The sequence below is a fragment of the Corvus cornix genome, chromosome 26, assembly GCF_000738735.6.
Source record: "Corvus cornix cornix isolate S_Up_H32 chromosome 26, ASM73873v5, whole genome shotgun sequence".
NCBI lineage: Eukaryota > Metazoa > Chordata > Aves > Passeriformes > Corvidae > Corvus > Corvus cornix.
In genome coordinates this window covers 5568487-5587920 of record NC_046354.1, presented here as the reverse complement: position 1 = coordinate 5587920, position 19434 = coordinate 5568487, and the positions used below count along the sequence as shown (strand labels likewise).

At 44.7% G+C, this 19434-nt stretch overlaps 1 protein-coding gene across 3 annotated transcripts in view; it reads right to left on the bottom strand.

The window, feature by feature from the left end:
• Positions 1-467: 467 nt before the first annotated feature.
• The window catches only part of IPO9 (importin 9), a 39056-nt gene continuing 20089 nt past the window's right edge, over positions 468-19434 (bottom strand). The window contains exons 9-24 of one of the 3 annotated variants that reach the window (XM_039565317.1): positions 18703-18761; positions 18060-18211; positions 16924-17022; positions 16681-16787; positions 15372-15511; positions 13596-13755; positions 12372-12598; positions 12026-12174; positions 11050-11178; positions 9531-9806; positions 7765-7931; positions 5641-5774; positions 4025-4144; positions 3044-3145; positions 2177-2253; positions 468-1573 (exon numbers count right to left, since the gene is read on the bottom strand). In XM_039565317.1, coding sequence (XP_039421251.1) covers positions 1463-1573; positions 2177-2253; positions 3044-3145; positions 4025-4144; positions 5641-5774; positions 7765-7931; positions 9531-9806; positions 11050-11178; positions 12026-12174; positions 12372-12598; positions 13596-13755; positions 15372-15511; positions 16681-16787; positions 16924-17022; positions 18060-18211; positions 18703-18761 — 2209 coding nt within the window. In that variant the 3' untranslated portion in view covers positions 468-1462. The other 2 variants (XR_005603659.1, XM_039565318.1) reach the window with 2 other exon arrangements.

The following is a 19434-nucleotide window of genomic DNA, read 5'->3' as shown; positions in this document are numbered from 1 at the left end:
TAGACCAGAGAATCCGCAGGGAAGAAAGACACTTAGACTGAATGGCATGGGAAGAGCTCATACCTTATTAGACACATAAAAATCAGGCTTCAAACCCTGCTTCTAATAGTTAGGCACACAAAATATTGAGAACAGCTCAGAGGAGTCTGCAGGGGATGGGGGTTCCCCTCTAGCTCTGCCCATTCTTGGGTACAGGAGACCAGTGAGATACAGAAGGACTCCAGGTTACAGAGGTTTTGATACAACGTAGAAGCAAATTATTCCACAAAGGAACAGCAAGTGCCTTTCTTAAAAGGAAACTGTAATGGCTCAGCCTGTGGTTTTAAGCAGCAGATACATACAGCACAGGACTCCCTTTCTGTCAGGTGACTCCCATGAAACACCCAAACATCCTCTGGCAGCACGTACAGAATGAGCCCTAAGGAGAAATATGTCTTTAAAAAGGGACTTCTGGAAACAAGCACAAGTTCCTTTTAAATCTGTTTTATAAGAAGCATACCAATGTACATTTTAATAGTTTTATTTTCATTTTCCCCAAAAGGGAACCAAAGGCAGAGAGGTGTTGTGAGATACATCACACTGTTCTCATGGGGAAATCAATTTGCAAATGTTATTTTACCACTCTATAAAAATACACACAGGAGTGTGAAAAAAGCAAAGGACTTCAGAGTGGCTGTCATGGAGCAAATATGTTAAATACAATCAGTTTTATTTTCCCCTAAAAATTGTGGCTCCTTGTGTTCCAGAAAACCAGTCTTTCGTAGCCACATGCCACAGGAACAGAAATTTAAGTGGTGGCTTCCTCTGAGCATGTGCACACACAAGTGTTAGTCAAGAACTGCTCCCGTGGGAGATGTGAGCGACAGTGCCCCGTCCACACCAGGAAAGAAGATATGCACTCAGGTTTATTGTGTCAGCTTCCCCTCCAAACTCCTGTGAACTGGCTCCATCCCATCCAGGTAGCTCTGAAAAGAGTCTGTGGTTCTATAAAAGAAGTCACGTTGTAGGATCAAGATATTTACCCTGTGTTACGTGAGGAGGAACAACAGCCAGGAGGAACAACTTTCCCACTTCTCAAGCAATCCATAAGTGACCCAGGTACTTTCTCTGTCCGACTGTGCTGTGGGAAACTCAGTTAAGTGCCTCTTCACAGGTAGAGACAGTTTCCTTTTAAAAATATTAAGGACACATTATTTTTTATCTTTAAGAACTTCCTGGAAAGTTACTGTGGAAAATGAAAGTGCTCCTATGGTGAGACCAATGTGCAATGTCCTTGCTGCTTTCTCAGGATTCCTTCCCTTAGCAGATGTGTGTTAAGATGAGGCTCAATACAACGAGGCCATTGTCGACCTGGAACAGGCAGGCAGACACTGGAAAATGTTTTATGTCCAATCATAAAACGTGGAATTAGCCAAAAATAACCTATTGTTCAGATATGGCAGGTGTGGTCTCTGGAGTGGGTCTATATCCCGATGGCCTGCAGCACTCGCTTCTCGTTGTCATTGAGGTGGTCAGAGAACATGGCATAGCAGGGCTGCTGTGCAAACTGGCACAGGAAGTCGGTGAGATAGGCCTGGGAGGGACAGAAACACCCTGTCAGCACCACCCTCCTGGGAAATCCTGCTGCTTCCATGTGTCAGGAGAGATATCCCAACATGCACCAAGTAAGACCCCGGGATTGAAGGGAACAGAAAGGAGCGATGCAGGAGGAGGAGTGGAACAAGAGGGAAGGGCTGGAGCAGAGGAAGAAGGGTGGGAGCAGAGGGAAGGGCCCATCAACAGCTGCAGGTGGTGGGAAAAGCAGGAGCAAAGTATAACAGAGGGGCTGACTGGCTAGGAGCATCTCCAAGTCATGTTCACTCTCCAAGCTACTCCTGACTTCTTCCAGTAGCTGTGAAGCTCACAGGTAGAAAAGTCTCATCTCCCTCTGCTCAAAGAGCTTTGTTTATTCGTATTTCCAAGTTATAGATAATAATCATACGGAAAAATAGCTCCAGAAATTCTTGGGACACTCGGCCTTTTCCAAAGTAATTTCAATTAACTGAGTGCCTTCTGGATGACAATCAATAACTGGTGTTTCCAGTGTGTACATATTTGTTAAAGTACAACATTAAAAAAACTAAAGTTTATAGAGAATGATTGGAATCTGATAAAACCCCTCATTCTAGAGCATCACCTGGAGATCTATTTGGTAAAGAGGGTCCTTTAATGCATCTGGATCATCCTCTTCATCATCTTCATAGTAATCTTCATCTGTCAGAGGCAAATCAGCAGGTTTTAACATCAAAAAGAGCAGAATATCTCAGGAAGTTTTCTATTAGACTACTGAAACCCAAGGATCCAAAAGTAAATAGTTTCAGCACTGCTGGGGAAAAAAAAACTGTGTTCAGAATATTCAGTCCTTTAGGTAACGTGACAGAAACCACTGAACCCCAGAACCAGGGTCAGTGGAGGCTCGAGGAACACGCAGGTGAGCCAAGCACACATTGGACACTCACAGGCAGGTTTGGGAATTCCATGCACCAGGATCTTCTGCCTTAATCCCATGTGAGGGTGACACTTTGCCAGTTCTGAGCTAATGTGAGCAGCGTCCCTCGCTGTTTCCCTGTGAAGTTCTCCATTCTGAGGCTACATGAAACTGAGAGACGATGCACCCGCTCATCTCTTTATGCAGCACTTGCTCCTCAAGGGCTCTCCACAAACGAGCTCACCCATCCCCAGGACACCATCACGCCAGGGTCACACCTACACCTTTGAGCAGCAATTTTCTCTTTAGAAGAAATACCTGCAGGAACCTCCCAGAAATGTGAAGCCTGGGCAGCATGTGAACTCCCAGGTGATGTTATTTATAATGCAGCAATTTAATCACCATGTTACTCAAAGCCATGGCTTCTCCAGAAGGTCCTTATTCACAATCCCAGAGCAGAATTCCTTCCCCGTGCCTGCAGCCTTTGTTTTGCTGCTGGCAAGGGAAGGAAACTTTGACTAGGATGTCACCTACTTGATTATTGCTTTGAACAAGGACTTTCAAGCTGTTACTCACCATACTTGTTTGTGGAAAGAATGTCTGATAAGAACTGTCCTGCTAAGCCTTCATCTTCATCCTCATCTTCTTCCTGATCCTCCCACATATCATTTGAATCATCTGTTTAGAAAACAAAATTTCTAGAAATTATCCAAATCCAAGAGGTCCAGTCTGTGATCACTCTGTAGGGGACTGGAGTTTGTAGGCAAACACATCCCTGCATATGTGGGTGAACAAAGAGAAAAGACCTACAGACTTCCTTAATCTTTTAGAGTGATTCCAGAACTGGAGCCAAGCAAAGGCTACAACAAGAAGGGATACTTGAAGTAGGAAGAAAGGCAAACCAGATCACCACAAAAGGGTAATTTTATTGGCACATAGTCAGATCCCATCTTCCAAACTAGCCCAAAAGAATTTTCAGGTCTAAGGACACACAACACTGACTGATCGTTCATTCTCCCATTTTATTTATTTTTACCTGGAAGAGATTGGTAGCACTTACAATACAGCACAGGGAAGGAAGAGATGTTGTGCTAATGATGAACGGTACAACAAAACAAGATCTGGAGAGGGACTTTGGACAAAGAGGAATGGCTTCCCACTGTCAGAGGGCAGGGGTAAATGGGATATTGGGAAGGAATTCTTGGCTGTGAGGGTGGGGAAGCCCTGGCACAGGGTGCCCAGAGCAGCTGTGGCTGCCCCTGGATCCCTGGCAGCGCCCAAGGCCAGGTTGGACAGGGCTTGGAGCAGCCTGGGATAGGGAAAGGTGTCCCTGCCATGGCAGGGGGTGGAAGAGGATGAGCTTTAAGGTCCTTTCCAACCCAAACCAGCCTGGGATTCTGTGATTCTATGAGCTTATCCTCTGGATCACTATTCAAGCCTTTGTAGTTACAGGTACATGATTTACTGTCACAAAGTTCTTATACCATAAATGCTTCTCAAGAGAAGATCAAGTAGATTTAAGCCATGCAAAGAGAAAAACCAAACCCAGCATTTTACCTTGGCTCCAATCTGCAGTTGTCTGTCTAGATGCATTTGCTTCCATTGCATTAGAGAGTTCATTTATTATTAATTTTAAGATTTTTACTAACAAAGGAATGTTTGTCCAGCGTTCAGGATCTGTAAGAGAAAAAATACATATATTCATGCTGCTTTAAATTAAAAGTTACAAAACAGGCCCTTTTTTGTTGGGGTGGGTTTCTTTTTGTTAGGGAGGTTGGGAGGAAAACTGACAAAACCCCCAAACCTTTTTTCCATATACTGTCAGAGCTGCAGTCCCAAATATCTCAATGCAATATCAACCTTGCATATTCGGAGCGAAGAGGGGGCAGGGAGAAAATCTTCACAGCTCAAGAAATGTGTGACTCTCCTCCTGCAGGCTGCTTAATGGAGTCATCTGGAGCCAACCTTTCTTTCCTGAAGTACATTTGCACATCCACCAATGCTTTCATGTAAATGAGCAGCACAGTACTCCCAGGCATGGCTCTGCCCCTTCTGAGGCAATGTAAGATCCAACTTTTCCTTAGCTGTGTCCCTGCAGAACTATTCCACAGGGATAGCTACAGTGTATTTGTCCTTAATTACAGAAGTAAAGATCCTATCAAATAAAGAATCTGGGAGCATTAGTTCTAGCTCTTACTGATACTAGTATTAATCTTTGTTTAATGCAAATGCTGGCAGTTGCCATTTTTCTGTCTGACCAGACATCAGAATTCGTTGGTTTGGTTTTTTTAAGCCAAGAATAATTAGGTGGCAAGTGATTTGTGACCAGCACTTACCTCTTGAACTCCCTAGTGCTTGCCCCTATTTATCTCCTTAGTTGTCACCTTAGCCCTTCCCTGCATCACTCCAAATCTCAAGCCCATGGCAGCCGAAGGCTCAAGGAGCACTGACTGCCTGGACAGGCTCCCAGTTTGGATCTGTACAGCCACCACATCCCATCCCACCACTGGTCACACATGAGCTCTAGCACAGCAAGTGGCAGGACCAAGGTCCGACTGATGGCTGAGGACAGCAGCCCCCAAGTGTCCTCCCCCAGGAGCTCAGTCCTCAGGAAAAACTGCCCAGGGCTCTGCTCTCTCTGATTTAAAAGATTAACCTCAACAGCAATCTCCAGTCAAAGACTTTGGGTTCAACCTATTAAAAACAAGACAAGTCTTATGCAGGAGACTGGTCAAGTTTTCCTTAAAAGCAATCTCTAACTTGTTGAATCATTGCTTTTTGTGAACGTGTCTCATTGACAAAGACAACCCTTTCTTTTAAATCTCTGCATGCACTAAAGACACTTTCCTTTCAGAGAAGCTATCAGGCATCCAGAAACATCAATTCTGTCTCATGATGCAAAATAGCAGTGAAGAACTCCCCATCCCAATAATTACCCCATCCAGTTATATTAAATCAGACATCAGGAGCCTTCCAAATCAGTCTTTGGCAGAATGAAGGTAAATAACATATATTAAGTACATGATGTATGGATTAGCTCTAAAAACCAACATGCACCTTCTGCAAGAACTATCTCCCACAGCTCTGTGTGATCTGCCAGACCTATTTAAGGCCTTCCATAGCATCTACTTACAGAAAAAAACCCTGTTAAACCCAGCAAAATGATTACTCACTTTTGGCCGATTTGGATCGTGTCCGAATTCCCTCATCCATATTAAATATTTCTTCTCCCTTCACCCTAATGTCCTGAAGTCTCTTGTCATCTGTGTTGATGCCATACTGCAGGAGTTTGCACAATGCTACAGAGCTGGGAGCAGAGAATAGGAAAATTACAGATGGGAATTTCCCTGAACTGTCTGGCTTTCATAGCCCCTTTCTAACAGGGAACACATCCCACAGCAGACACCCAGATGCCCTTTCTTCTACATCTTTGCCAAGAACAAGCATTACAGAATTTTCCCATGTCTCCTGTTTTATGTCAGCATCTGAAACTGGACTCATCTCCTGACCTGCACAGCAAGCTGGGAACTGGCCAAGCTTTGGATTAAGCACCACCAACAGTAGAGACATCCATACATACATTAAAGGTTTCCCCAGTTCAGAAGGGCCACCAGGTTAAACGTGCCCCTGCAGCACCACGTGCACATGAAGACAGAATTAAGAGGAAAGCAGTGGCAAGAAAGCAGTAATTTGGCTGATCTGCAGCAGTGATCTGCTCCCTTTCTCCAGCCTCAATGCTTATTTTCACTTCTGGTCCTTCGTGGCTCTGCTACACTCAGACCTTCCAGCTTGCTCCTCTCCTTTACATGTTCTTTCCATCTCTGATGCTTACATTTCTACTCCACACTTTCAAGCCTTCTCCAGTTCCAGGCTGTTTTCAAGCACATTGAGGATGATGCTGACTACAGGTCAAGATTGCAAATCTACGCTTGGCACCCCCAAACCTCTCTCTCCTGGCTCCACAAATCTCAAACTGAAGTCTGGGAGCTCCGTGGAACTGAACTCTTTTTGTGCTTTCACTTCTCACCCTCTCTCTCTCCCACACCATGACTCTGACTTCTGCTGGTTTGGACCCAGGTCTCACCTGCCACCCCAAGCTGCCCAAAGTTATCCCATCATTTCACCAAGCCCTAACAGCCACTACTTCAACCTGCCCTCAGTGGATGGGGACTGTGCACACAGGAGGCATCAGCTGCCTTCAGGGTCCTTCTACTAACCCTGAACAAGAGGCTCCTCGGAGCAGGCCCTGCTTTTCCTCAGGACACAGAAACACCAAGCATTTACTAATGCATGGTAAGTGTCACCACAACCAACCAGATCCAAGCGCTTAATACAGCGTGGAGCCCTGTTACACTGCCTGTACACAAACAGCTCTCATCCTGGACAACACAGCTCTAAACAATCACCTTTAACCTTGTTCTCCTGGTCAGCCTTGGCTTTTCCCTGTGCCATAAGCCTCAGGGGATCCTGCAGACAGGCCTGCACTGTCAAAATGGAGATAAACCACCAGGCTTAGGGATGAAACCGACAAAGTGTGACCAAAAAGAGCACTGGATCCCCAAACCTGCTGCTTGTTCTTCAAGATTATTCACTAACTTCCATTTTGAACCTGCTTTTTCTCATTATTTATTTCACAGGCTATTTGACTGCCCATAACAATAACAAAACAACACACACTAATAAATGAGTTAACAGCTGGTGAGACCCCTAAGAGTGGTCTGTGAGGCTTCACATTTCCAGAAAAATCTAATACAGCAGCTGTGACAAAATTTAAATGAATACAGAGCATCTCATGCTTTGGAATGCAGCACTCAGCCTCCACCAGAACATAAACGTGCTCCTACAGCAAAAGGGAGAGAAAACTGTAGCAATTGATTTCTTGATTGACTTTTAATAGATCAAGAAATCAAGAAATCACTAGATTCTTTTAGGAAACCCTCTACAACACCCCGGAACTCTACAGTAGTCTACAAAGGCAATGCCATGTGTGGAAGCTCTTTTCATCCCATTCACAGAAGTTCAATCCCAAAAGCAGCCCCGTATTTGCAGGAGACACCCCCTTCCCCCTCATGTCTCTCTGTTCCAGCACAGGCGCACGAGGCAGCAGGAAGAGCACTGATGAGGAAGATCAGAGCTTGCTCCAGTTACCACAGCTCTCCTGAGCAGAACTGACAGCGCAGGGAGCAGCAATTCTGCCCAACACTGCTCCCACCTGAGCCAGGTCCCTCCTTCCCTATGCCCAGCACTGAGTGGCAATGGGATGAGGGCAGCAGCACAGGTGTATCTGGGGATCCCACCTGACTTTGCCTTCATACTGCCCATAGAAGAGGTGCTGCCGGCTCATCCACTCGGCCATCACAAACTCCAAGGCGGGCTTGCCAGTGGGGCCAGGCAGGCTACACAGGAATTCCAGGAGTGGCTCCAGTTGTGAGTGAACCAAGTGAGCAAACACCATGATCAGGGACTGCAGGAGGAGAAAGGGCAGTGTTAGCTGTACATAATTCAATAGCTGGAAATGTTTTATCAAATATTTAAGGAGCTGGGCTCCCTGCAGGAGTGAAGGCTGTGCTTACCAGCCCTGGGAGGAAGGGAAAGTACAACCAGCTGCAAAACACTGTGCTACAAATGCAGGCAATAAACACCATCATATCATCACTCAGCAGCACCTTCCCAATTCTGAATGCATTTTGAACATGATTTTAGGGAAAGAACTACAACTTTTGAAAAGGTTTCATTACAAGATACAGTTTTACAGTCTGACTCCTAAAGACCAGGGGCAGAACTCATTTGCTGTGTATGTCTAAACATCAGTCTCCCAGTCTGAGGGCATCTCTGCAGCCTTCCTCAGGGAAAAGCTGCCCATCTCCAGAGGCCCATCTTCCAGACTAACACAGGGAAGAGATCCAGCATTGCAAAATTCTTGGCTACAAGGGCTGCATGGGACTGCTTCAGATTTAAACTTCCATATCTTTATAATCCAAAAACAAGCAAAGTGAGAGCCATTCCAAACAGTTAACAATCATTGGTGTATCCAGGGGTAAAAAATCCTAAAGCAAGTGAGATCTGCTGACATCGGAATGGTTGCTGTGGCACCATATGATGGCTTGAAAATTGCACATTCAAAAATCAGAGAAGTAAGACAAGATGGTTAGAGCAGAGTGAAGCTCAGCTGAGTGCTGCACTGGGAGCAGAGATGGGATCTTGCTCAGCAGTGCCAGCAAAACGTCTTCCCCCAGCTGCTACTGAGGAACCAGGGCAGTCAGCACGAGCTGCTTTACATTGAGGGCACAGACAAAAAAAGACAGGAGAGAGAATGAGGACCACTGGGAAAAAATCATTCCAGAAAACTGTGCCACTACAAGTAGGTCAAGGCTAGAAGAGATGGTGAAGCTCTTTGTCTGGTCTCTCACCTCACTCAGGCCAACTACGCCTCCCATCCACCAAAAGCTCACCTTGTCTCAAGTCCCAGGCATTTATCCTTGTAACACAGAATAAATCCACTCAAAAAGACATGCTGCCTTTGTCATAACATTCCTACTGAGGCAACTCCTATCTCTCCAAAGGAGGTTTGCAAGTACAAGGGCATGAGGGACTACTGAAGGTGCATTACAGCTTACCTGCGAGAACCTTGCTTACCCTATAACCAGACAACAAAAAGTTTCAGACCTGAGGAACAGCATGGAGCTGTGTCACAGGAGGGTTAGGTTGGGTATTAGGAAAAGGTTCTTCTCCCAGAGGGTGCTGGGGCACTGAACAGGCTCCCCAGGGAATGGTCATGCCCTCAAAGCTGTCAGAGTTCAAGGAGTGTTAGGACAGAGTGGGATCGTTGGGGTGTCCTGTGCAGGGCCACGAGTTGGACTCAATGATTCTTTTGGGTCCCTTCTGACTCAGGAGATTCCATGATTCTCTGATCAGAGCAGGCATTTTCCTGACTACTTCAAGAGGATACACAGACCCTCCAATTGCCCGAGCCAAAAATAATCAGGCACGAAATGAAAGAAAATGATGACAATTTCTTCTCATGGTGCCTCTCCTCACTCTCCTGGGTGCCCAGCCTGCTCACCTGCATCACACTGAGCGTCTCCGCTTGCTGCATTTTACTCAGGATCGCTCTCAGGATCTGGTCCAGATTCTCTCCCAGCTCACTCCCGGCTTTTGAAATTAAAGTGGAGACCAGCCTGCCCACAAAGGCAGCGGTGAACTCCGAGGTCCGTGGGTCCAGGAGCTGACTGACAACCTGCATCACGTACCAGAGCCCGTTGTGACCCTGCTCATCGTGCCACTGCGCGATCTGCTCCAGCGCCACCGACACGTACGCGCGCAGGCACTCGCCGCCGTTCTACAGAGACAAGCAGTGGGTAAGGGAATGGGCAGGCACAGGCAGACATCCCCTTCACCATCCCAAAACCACCCTGAACCAAGATGAAAACAAGGGGAAAACTGGTGGGACCCATAAAAGATTCACAAGTAATTTCTGTAGACTTCAGCTCATTATCAAATACACAACTCTTCAGTGCCCAATCAGCAGCAATCAAGATAACTAATAAATACAACAACAACCTCAAGTAGCTGCAGTTTTGTGCCAGTCTTGTACCTAAAAAATTCAAAGAGGTTTTAACAAGTGAGAGATGAAGACACAGAAGTGTGGCATGAACAAAACACAGACTAGCAGCTGAGCTGCAGTCTTTTTGAATTCTTAGCACAAAGATCCAGCAAAGCAATCGATGTGCAGGTCTACAATCTCTCCTTGCTGGTCTCCAGCCTATTCTTACTGGTCTCTTGTTTAGGGAAAGACCATATTGCCATGGTCTGTATTCACATGGCGAAGAGTAGCTGCCACTATGGAACTCCCTATGTAAGGATTGAAACCAGCCTTGTTATTCATGTGCCAGCTAGGAGCTGGAATGAAAAGGCTCCCTGCACTTCTAGCCTCTGATGCTTTTTCCTTCTTGCTAGATACTCCAAAGACATCAGGCCACAGCCAAGCCTGCCAGTAAGCACAGCTCAGGCAGTACTGATGCTGGAGATGATTCCCTGCTTTCCCTCCATCCTGGCTCAATCAAAAAGAAGTCTGCCTTCCCCTTAAATGTAATCTTAAATGAGTACAGCAGAAAGCTGCTAGAGGAGGAGGGGGGAGGACTTTTGCTGCCCTGTGCCTGTGAATGTGCCTGAAGATAGCCCCTGCCATTCCCAGGTGTGAGAAATGTTGTGGGGGAAGAAAAGCATTATAGGTTTGTTTGGTTGTTTGGGGTTGTTTTTTTTTTTTTGTGTTGCTGGGCTTTGGTTGGTTGGTTTTTTAACATGCTCCAATGCACTAAAATAGAAAAAACATCCAGGCTGCTGCCTTTCTCACTGTAGTTCTCCACATTCAGGAATGATCAGGAAAAATCACTACAGGCCCTGAACAACAGTACTTTCATGGTAAACTGGAGGTGGCAGTGGCTCCAGGGGAGTGCTGAAACAGCAACTGGCAGGCACAGCCTGGGCTCCCTCAAAGGCTGTCACCTCTCTTGGACTGGCACAGCCCCACAATCCTCCCCCTCCCCACAGTGTTACCTGCCTCCCCCTCCCCACAGGGGTACCTGCATTGTAGCATTGTCATCTGTGTTCAGGCTGCACTGTGCCACTGCAGGGAATGCCTGGCAGATGAGGAGCTGGGACAGAGGGGGTTTTGTATTCCTCACAACTGTGGTCAGTATATCAATAGAAGTCTGAAAGGAAAACACAAAACTGTCACAGCAGCAGCCACAGAACATGAAGTCAGCACTACCCACCCCTGCTGCAAACATCAAAGATGTGAACTGCAGGGATGTGGCCACTGCTGCAACCACACTCTGAACTCACAGTCTAGAATAATTTTTAAATGCGAGGGCCCCAGAGTCACACACCCAAGCATCACTGGTGTGAGCTGTAGAAGTTCCCAAGACAGTTCCAACATTAAAAGCAGTGTCACCACTCAAACATGGCAAACAGATGCATACAAATCAGAACAGCCAGAGAACTGTTCTAGCTGACTTGTTCCATTTTGGTTATATTGATTTAAATTTATTTTAATTACCTATAAGCAATTGTTACAGTCATACCAATTAACAGATTATATGCATATTGATATGGATGTTTATGGGTTTAATTCCACACAACCATTCTACACAGTCAGTGCCTCATCTTTTATTAGGGCACCTGTATAATTTATCTCCAATTCATGCATATGTGATGCATAAATCAGAAAAAGCCTTAGGAAGCAGCGCAAGGAAAAGTTGTGTAGCTGCTGGGAGAGGAGACTGTTCCTGCTGAAAGATGGCAATGCCACAGCAAAATGACTGGGGATGACTGATGCTGTGGGCACTGGAAGAAGGCCAGTGGAGCAGTTTAAAGCCAACTTTTGGAAGCATCTTCCTGCACCTGCAATTTGCCTTTTTTCCACAGAGAAACCTCCCCCAATGACTGAAGTCAAAGCATGTCCACAGCAGCCTTTCTGCCCTTTGCAGAGCAGTCACCCTGGGTGTTACAGAACAGGGAACATCTCCAGCCCAGGCCATGCCCCACTGAAGCACTTACTGCACACAGCCCCGCTGGGATCTTGTCAGCTGGGGCCTGCATGATGCTGACAAGGGTTGGGATCAGCCTCATCTGCATTGGACCCTGGCAGGCTTCTATTTGAGCTAGTTCCTTAAAAATATCCTGGGCAAGAGAAGCAACAACAGGATCTGGAGAGAGAAAGCACCATTTACTAAAACACACACATATCTCAATTTTTGCCACCACTATTTTGGCTGCGAAAAGCAGCAAGTTTCCCCTCTGCCACGGGAATCAGTGTTCCTTCAATGACCGTTGATTCAGTTTTCAGCAGCAGGATTCAACAGCAAAACCAAGTGTGCTTTGGGAATGTAAGTGGAATGCATACCGTTACTGTACTTGAGGAATATTGCAATGGTGAAGGGGCAGATCTTGTTCTCCATGCTGGCTGTAAACGCTGGGTCCACTGTGCACACAATGCACAGCGTCTCCATCACCAGGTTCAGCACCTCGGAGCTGAACTGAGTTGCCAAGTGGATCAGGCCATCCAGAATGCTGGGAAGAAAAGGCTGCAACACATGGGTGCTCTCGGAGATCTTCAGCTGGTCACAGTAGCTAGACAAGAAATTTGTGATACAAAAATACATTCCTAATATATTGAAGTAACTTAAATATATTTCATTTTAGATAATACATAAGGGGTTGTTTCATCCTGTCCATTCTTATCCCCTGAGTTCACTCCTCTAGGACTTCTCTCCTTCAGTCCACTACTGTCTGACCTCCCAGCAGCTCAGCAGGAAGGAGGAGGAAAGCTCTCACCAGAAGTCTTCCCTCCTCATTCCACCCCTGATGTTCACACAAGCAGAGTTGAGCCGAGTGATGTTAGAAGCTTCTACTGCCCCTCAGTGACAGATCTCTCCTAAGAACTGCCCATTGATGGAGAAAAGGAAGAAAGTCCAGGACAGACACTGCTTACAAAGTGTTTTGTTACCATGTTCTACAAGTGAGCTGGGGGGGTGATAAAGCAATTTCAGGAATAACTAAGTTGTAAGTCTCTGACTTTATTTATTCATTAACATTCCAGTGCAAATAAGAGACAAAGTGCTGTTTGGAAGAGTAGAGTGGGGAACAGTCAAGTAGCAGATTTTTTGTGACTGGTTTTTTGATTTTACACAAATGTTCATTTTTTACTTTAGAATCAGTACAGCAGAACTTCCTTATGACAAAAACGGGCTAAGAAAATCAAACCCCAAACACTCCTTATTACTGTGATTGGCTCCATAGGCCTGTATGATGTCAGCCACCTTTATGACCTAACAGGAGTAATCTGGGTTTCATCCTTGTGCTTTCCAACACTACCTAGTGCTGCTCCTCCCTGTGACCATATCCATCACAACACTTTACTGTAGCCAACCTCGAATCTCAATTCCATATTCCTCATTAGAGTTATTCTATTTTGAACCTGTTTGTTTATACTTTTTAGGCTGACATCTATTTCATTCAAAGCAAAACCTCCCACAGCCCAACAGAAATACTATTTTAACAAACCAGTTTATCAGTGTGATTTATACTCCTGTCCCTGGGGCTGTGGAATAGCCCAGGGTTTGCTTACCCCCAGATGGCTCTGACTGCAGAGATCCGGACAGAGGGGGGCTGGGTTTCGTGCAATCCACTGACAGTGGCTTGCAGGAACTGCTGGATGAGCTCTGGAGACATGGCCACGGTGAAACGGCTGGCAGCCCACAGGGCCCGGCCCAGGAGGAAAGGAGACACTGCAGCAAAACAAAAAACCCCAGTGGCTTCAGGATAAGCTTTATGAGTTTAAAATCACAGCTGCTTCCATCCATTATTTAAAATCTTGTCATCCCAATAGGAAAACACTGAAATGTGACATACAAGACAAGTGTGCAGGCATACAAAGAATTTTTGTTCATAGGCAGAATACAGCTTATTTTCTTAGTTATTTCAAAGAATAATTTCTCATTTATTAAAAAACCTCCTCCCCTCAACTATTTACACTTTAATTTGTTCATCACTGAACAAAAGCAAAGGAAGGGAACAGAGGCTTTTCCAGAAATTCCCATTTATCCAGCTCAATATTCTGTCCCCAGCTGCAGAAAACAGCAGCTTCTTAGGGAGAAGAATTAGAGTAACAGAGCTCATACCCAGGGACCTTTCATGGATTACATTCCTAGTTTGCAGCCATCACCCTGCAGTAACAGAACAGAATTCTGTGGCTCACCAGCACCACAGAAGCAGTGGACATTCATTATCCACTCACCTGCTTGCACTCACCAAGGTATGATATATCTTTATCACACTTACTCCTGCTGCCTTTTCAGACTATGAATCTCCTTACCTATCTAGGCTGGCCTCAAAGTGATGATGCTCTCTGTTCCTCAGCATCTTTACTGCCATTATTTATGCTCCTGCAAGTACTAATTTTAAGATGAGGACATAAAACACTCTGTGCAAGATGTACAGCAAGAGAAGAGCTTTGTTTTTTAAGTCACGATCATAAAATACAACATTTCTTTGTCTGTACCATTACTGACCATTAAATGGATATCCTTGGAGAGCCATCAACACACTGACTCTGGGAGCCCTTCTAGAGAACTGTAGCTCATTTACAACCCAATGCCACACATGTAAATGAATGTAAATATATGTAAATTGCTGGGGTTGGTTTCTTACATGCATTGCAAACTAGTTCTTCACTCAAAATTAACACAAAGAAAAGAAAAAACCATTCTTTGTAATGGGCTAAACAAGTGTTTCTTTGATGAAAAAGGAACCCAGGAATCTGGTTTTTTTCTGCACTGACACAACTCAATGTGGACTCATCAATGATACTCACATTGCCTTAAACTTCTAAAATTTTAATTTGCAATTCCTCTGACTCTCCTGCACACTGATGTAAGATAACACAGAGAGCAAAATCTTGCTGAGTTCCCAATAACAAAATCCCATTTAGCCGGGAGCATTATTTGAATTCATGTGCTACACAACTAGTGTCAGCCTCAGCATAAAACAAATGGGATGATATGGTGCAGCAGGAATTCTGAAGGCGGTTAAACACTGCTGGTGACTTTCCCAGGCACAGACACAAGACACCAGAACAGCTATTTTCCACCCAGCTCCCCAGGCCCTACAGGCTCATGCATCCAGCCAACAATGACATCCAGCTGAAAGCACAGTCCCACAGACAAAGGACTTACACTACAACTGGGAGCATGTGGGAACTCACAAGATTGACTTTTTTCACATGAGCAAGGTGCACAACTGCATTTCCCAATACCACATGCACACATCAACCTGACTGATTCATCAGAGACTCCCAGTGTCTGGCACCCAGCAGCTATCCCCAGGGATGTGGGGTCCCACATACCTGAAAGATTGAGGTCTGCCAGGACCACATTTGTCAGGAAGCCATGCATATCAAAGTGTATTCTCCCATTCTTCACACTGTCTGTAATTATGGACTTGACTGAGCCCAGGGCCAGCATACAGGCTTCATGTATTTTCCACCTGCAAAATAGTTCAGATGCTTAAGAGCATATTTTCCTCCATCATCACCTCAAGAAAGAAATACATATTCTGAAGTGAAGCCAAAAGTAATTTTTTGGTCTAAGCTACCACAATTATTTCCTTGATCCCAAAAGAGAATTTTAAAAAGTCCTCAAAGAGATGAACATTTACAAACTGCAAGATGCGGGCTTGGAAACTCCCTCAGGACAGGCAGCATTCTCAGTCACTTCCTAAAATATTGGTGGAATAACCGCTACTTGTTCCAATTTTGTTCTCATAATAAAAAAGAGCCTCTTCCATGAAAGTTTGTGTTCCAGTCATGTCTTCATTATTTGTGTGCAGAACCACTGGGATACTCAGTATATTAAAGGTTTAAAACCATCTAATTTTGCATTGACATTTTGTTAATTATGATGATATAGAACTATGTGCAAATACCACCTCTCCTTGGTTTTATTTGTGAAGCCAAGAACCTACTTTACAGCTTCTCACAATTGAGGCAGATGGGGACTTAATGTCTGATTTTGCAGCCATTCCATTGCTGCTCATTATCAGAGAGGCTACTCTGACACTAACATTCAAACTAAACACAAACACTGAACCAATGCACTGTAAAACTAGGAGAGAATCACTGTGGACCAGCAACTAGGTACTCCTGCAACAGAGTTTTCTTCTTCTATCCCCAAAAAACATTAAAAACTGCAAGTCTGAAGTTCTAAACTTGAACACATACATCTGCATACAGCACCTCTCTTCTTGACATCAAGTCAAAAAAATAAATTATACATATATCTCTCAATACTTTTTCCCTGCAATTTTTATCCCAATTAACTGAACACGAAGTATTGCAAATTTCTCTTCTGATTTTGTATAACTAATTATGGTCTCCCATGAGATGTTTTAAGGAATGTCAAGCTCTGAAGGGAGGGAGCTTTGGCACAGATAGATTGTGTTAGGAACTGCCCAAATTACTCCACATGAAGATTTCATCATCTGGCTCAAGAAGTGCTGTACTTCCTTTTGCTTCTTCTAATCAGAGCTCTCCAATTCCATCCTTGCCCATCAGTAGCATTGTCACAAATGAAATTTGATTAAATCATGGTGCACCCAGTGCTGCAGATGAGCTCGACACCTGCCCCAGCACCGTCCCCTCCACCCCAGCCCCTCACCAGTGCTCAGTGCCGCTGTTTTTAGCCTGCTCAGCTTCCTGCAGATGCCTCGTAGCTGCTGCAGCCAGAGCAGTTGCACTCTCATTCTGGAAATCAGCAGCCACAGCCTGTGCAGAAGGAAATGGCAACACTCATTTGTATGGACTGTTAAAAGTTGGCCTTTTCTCTAAATGCCCTTCCTGAAGCCAGGTTTGATACTTGTCATTACTATTTCAGTATCTAAACGTGGAATACATTTCATACCAGCAGCAGATCCTGTGCAGCAATTCTCACTGTGTAGGAAAATGTATCATCATCTTCATCCTCCACAAACTGCTGTGGATTCGCAGTCCAAACTTTTATCTAGAGGAGACAAAAAGGAGGGGGCAGCTGAGACTTCAGGACACCATGGGTAAAAGGCAGCTTTGCTGTTCCCCGTAACCTGTTTTGGAGAACTACTTTCAGAATTTTTCCTGCCATAAGAAGTCTTCATCCTCAACTGATTTTTCTTCTATTCCATTGGAGAAAACTTTGAAAAGAAGAAATGCTCTTTGTTCTGAGCTCATCTTGCTCTTCCGCCCCTCATTTGAGATCAGTTTGACAGAACTAATGACTGACCTGGAATCAACGCTATACAGATTTATTTTTAGATGAGGAAGTGGAAGAAGCAGATAAATCTTTTAACACAGTGCTTGTTTTTATGCATGTCTACCTAAACTAAAAGATGATGTCTGTCAGGCTTGCGAGGCCAGGAGCCATGTAGAATTTCAGTACAAATTATTTCACCCTACTAGCACAACATTTTCTCTCTCACAGAAACCTGTTTATCCCTTTCAGCATGATAATCCTCATTTTCACAGCACAATGCATCATGGAAGAATGAAAAAAGAAAGCCTGAAAGAGCTGAGGTTGTTCAGCATGGAGAAGATTCCAGGGAGACCTTGTAATTGCCTTAAAAATGAAACCCTGGTAAAACCAGGGCCCCAGGACAAGGGGCAACAATTTTAAACTGACAGATGGTAGGTTTAGATTACAGAAGAAACCCCTAACAGGGTGCTGAGACACTGGATACATTGCCCAGAGAAGCTGTGAATGTCCCATCACTGAAAGTGTCCAAGGCCAGGCTGGACGGGGCTTGGAGCAACGTGGGATAGGGGAAGGTGTCCCTGCCCATAGCAGGGGGTGGAACAAGATGGGCTTTAAAGTCCCTTCTGACCCAACCTCTTCTGTGATCTGTGATTTACTGTTCACCTTGTACCATTTTGGAATCTCTAAGCACTGCCACAGCAAAGCGATGGAACAGCCTGTTAGATTTCCATGCACTGAAACTCTTCCCAGGACACTTGCTGGTTTAAATCTCTCATTTCTTTTGTTTCCTACACAACACAAAACATGCTCACCTGCTCCTCTGTGATCTGCATGTAAAGCAGGATGTAATAGATCAGCTCTGGCAGAGCCTTCTTCACTGTGCTCTTAAATTTGTTGTTTTCCAACAAGGCATGAACAAATTCAAATATGCTGAACACCAGATTTTCAAAGCCCAAAACTTCACCTGAACAAAGTGGAAAAAACAAAAAGGAACATGACTGAACATGCCAACATACAAAAAGCTACAAATGGATGTGAAAATAATTACAAACTATTAGCTTGTCTGAGCAGATATTTATTCATTCTCCTGGACTAGCAAGTGCAGCAGCAGCCCCAGGAGGATTTCTGACCTCATCACTTCCTGCTCTCTTCCCACCACACACCCCTCATTAAAATTTATAAAGCTCAACCTAAGACCTACTTGATTTTCTTTTGTCCCACTGCTTTTACCTCAAAATTGTTGCTGAACTCACCCCTTGAGCCATTAGAAAACTTAAATTGTGCAGCTTCACTGATCACAATCCAAGTAATTTGCAAAGAAGTGATGGACACCATTCTAACATCATAAATGCACCTTTAGCACGATCTCCCACAGTGCTTCAGTCACTGTTTTGACAGCAATATTTACGTAACTCCATTCCTCTGCAAAAAGCAAAGTGAAGTGCAAGTTCTTACCATCAGAATCCACAGGATCCTCCACCTCTTCTGTGTAATTTACTTCTGTTCTCACATAAGTGAATGGAGTTAAGGAAATGCTTTTTTCTAAAGAACAACATCTATTTTGGAATTAATCTGCTTCTGTCTTAAAGTTCCCGATAACTTGGGAAGGTTTTGTTCTTAAAAAACCCTTTGATTTTGTGCAGAGTCCTGTGCTTCACAGAGAGAACACCCCAGGAGCTCCTGGCTTTGTGCACTGCCCAAGTTGAAAGATCACTTTCCACAGACCAACTCACACATCACTTCAGCACATCCTTCATATTATTTGTTTAACTTAGATCAAACCCACTAAGGTAACCCAAAACTTCATTTATATTAACTCTGCAAGAACAGAACCCCCTAGACTCACTCTTTCCAGGGGATGTGAGCTAATTCAACACCTCACTGCTGCCCAAGCATGAGGAGCCAGCCTGTGCTCCAACATCCTACCTTAGGTTGGCTCTGCTTCTACCAAGCTTCTCCACATGTGCCAGCCCTGGGAAATGGCAGAAAACTAACGTGGGGGTAAAGAGGAAGGAGTTTTCTTTGGGGATGGTGAACTGAAGAACCAACAAGTACCAGAGCAAACACAAGGAAAGGAAGAACAAGACTCCCCGCTTTTGCAAACAAAAGCCTGTTTTGTCAGCTCAGGTACCAGCAGGACTGTAGCAGGAGTCAGGGCAGAAGAGGGAGAAATACACCATCAAAAAT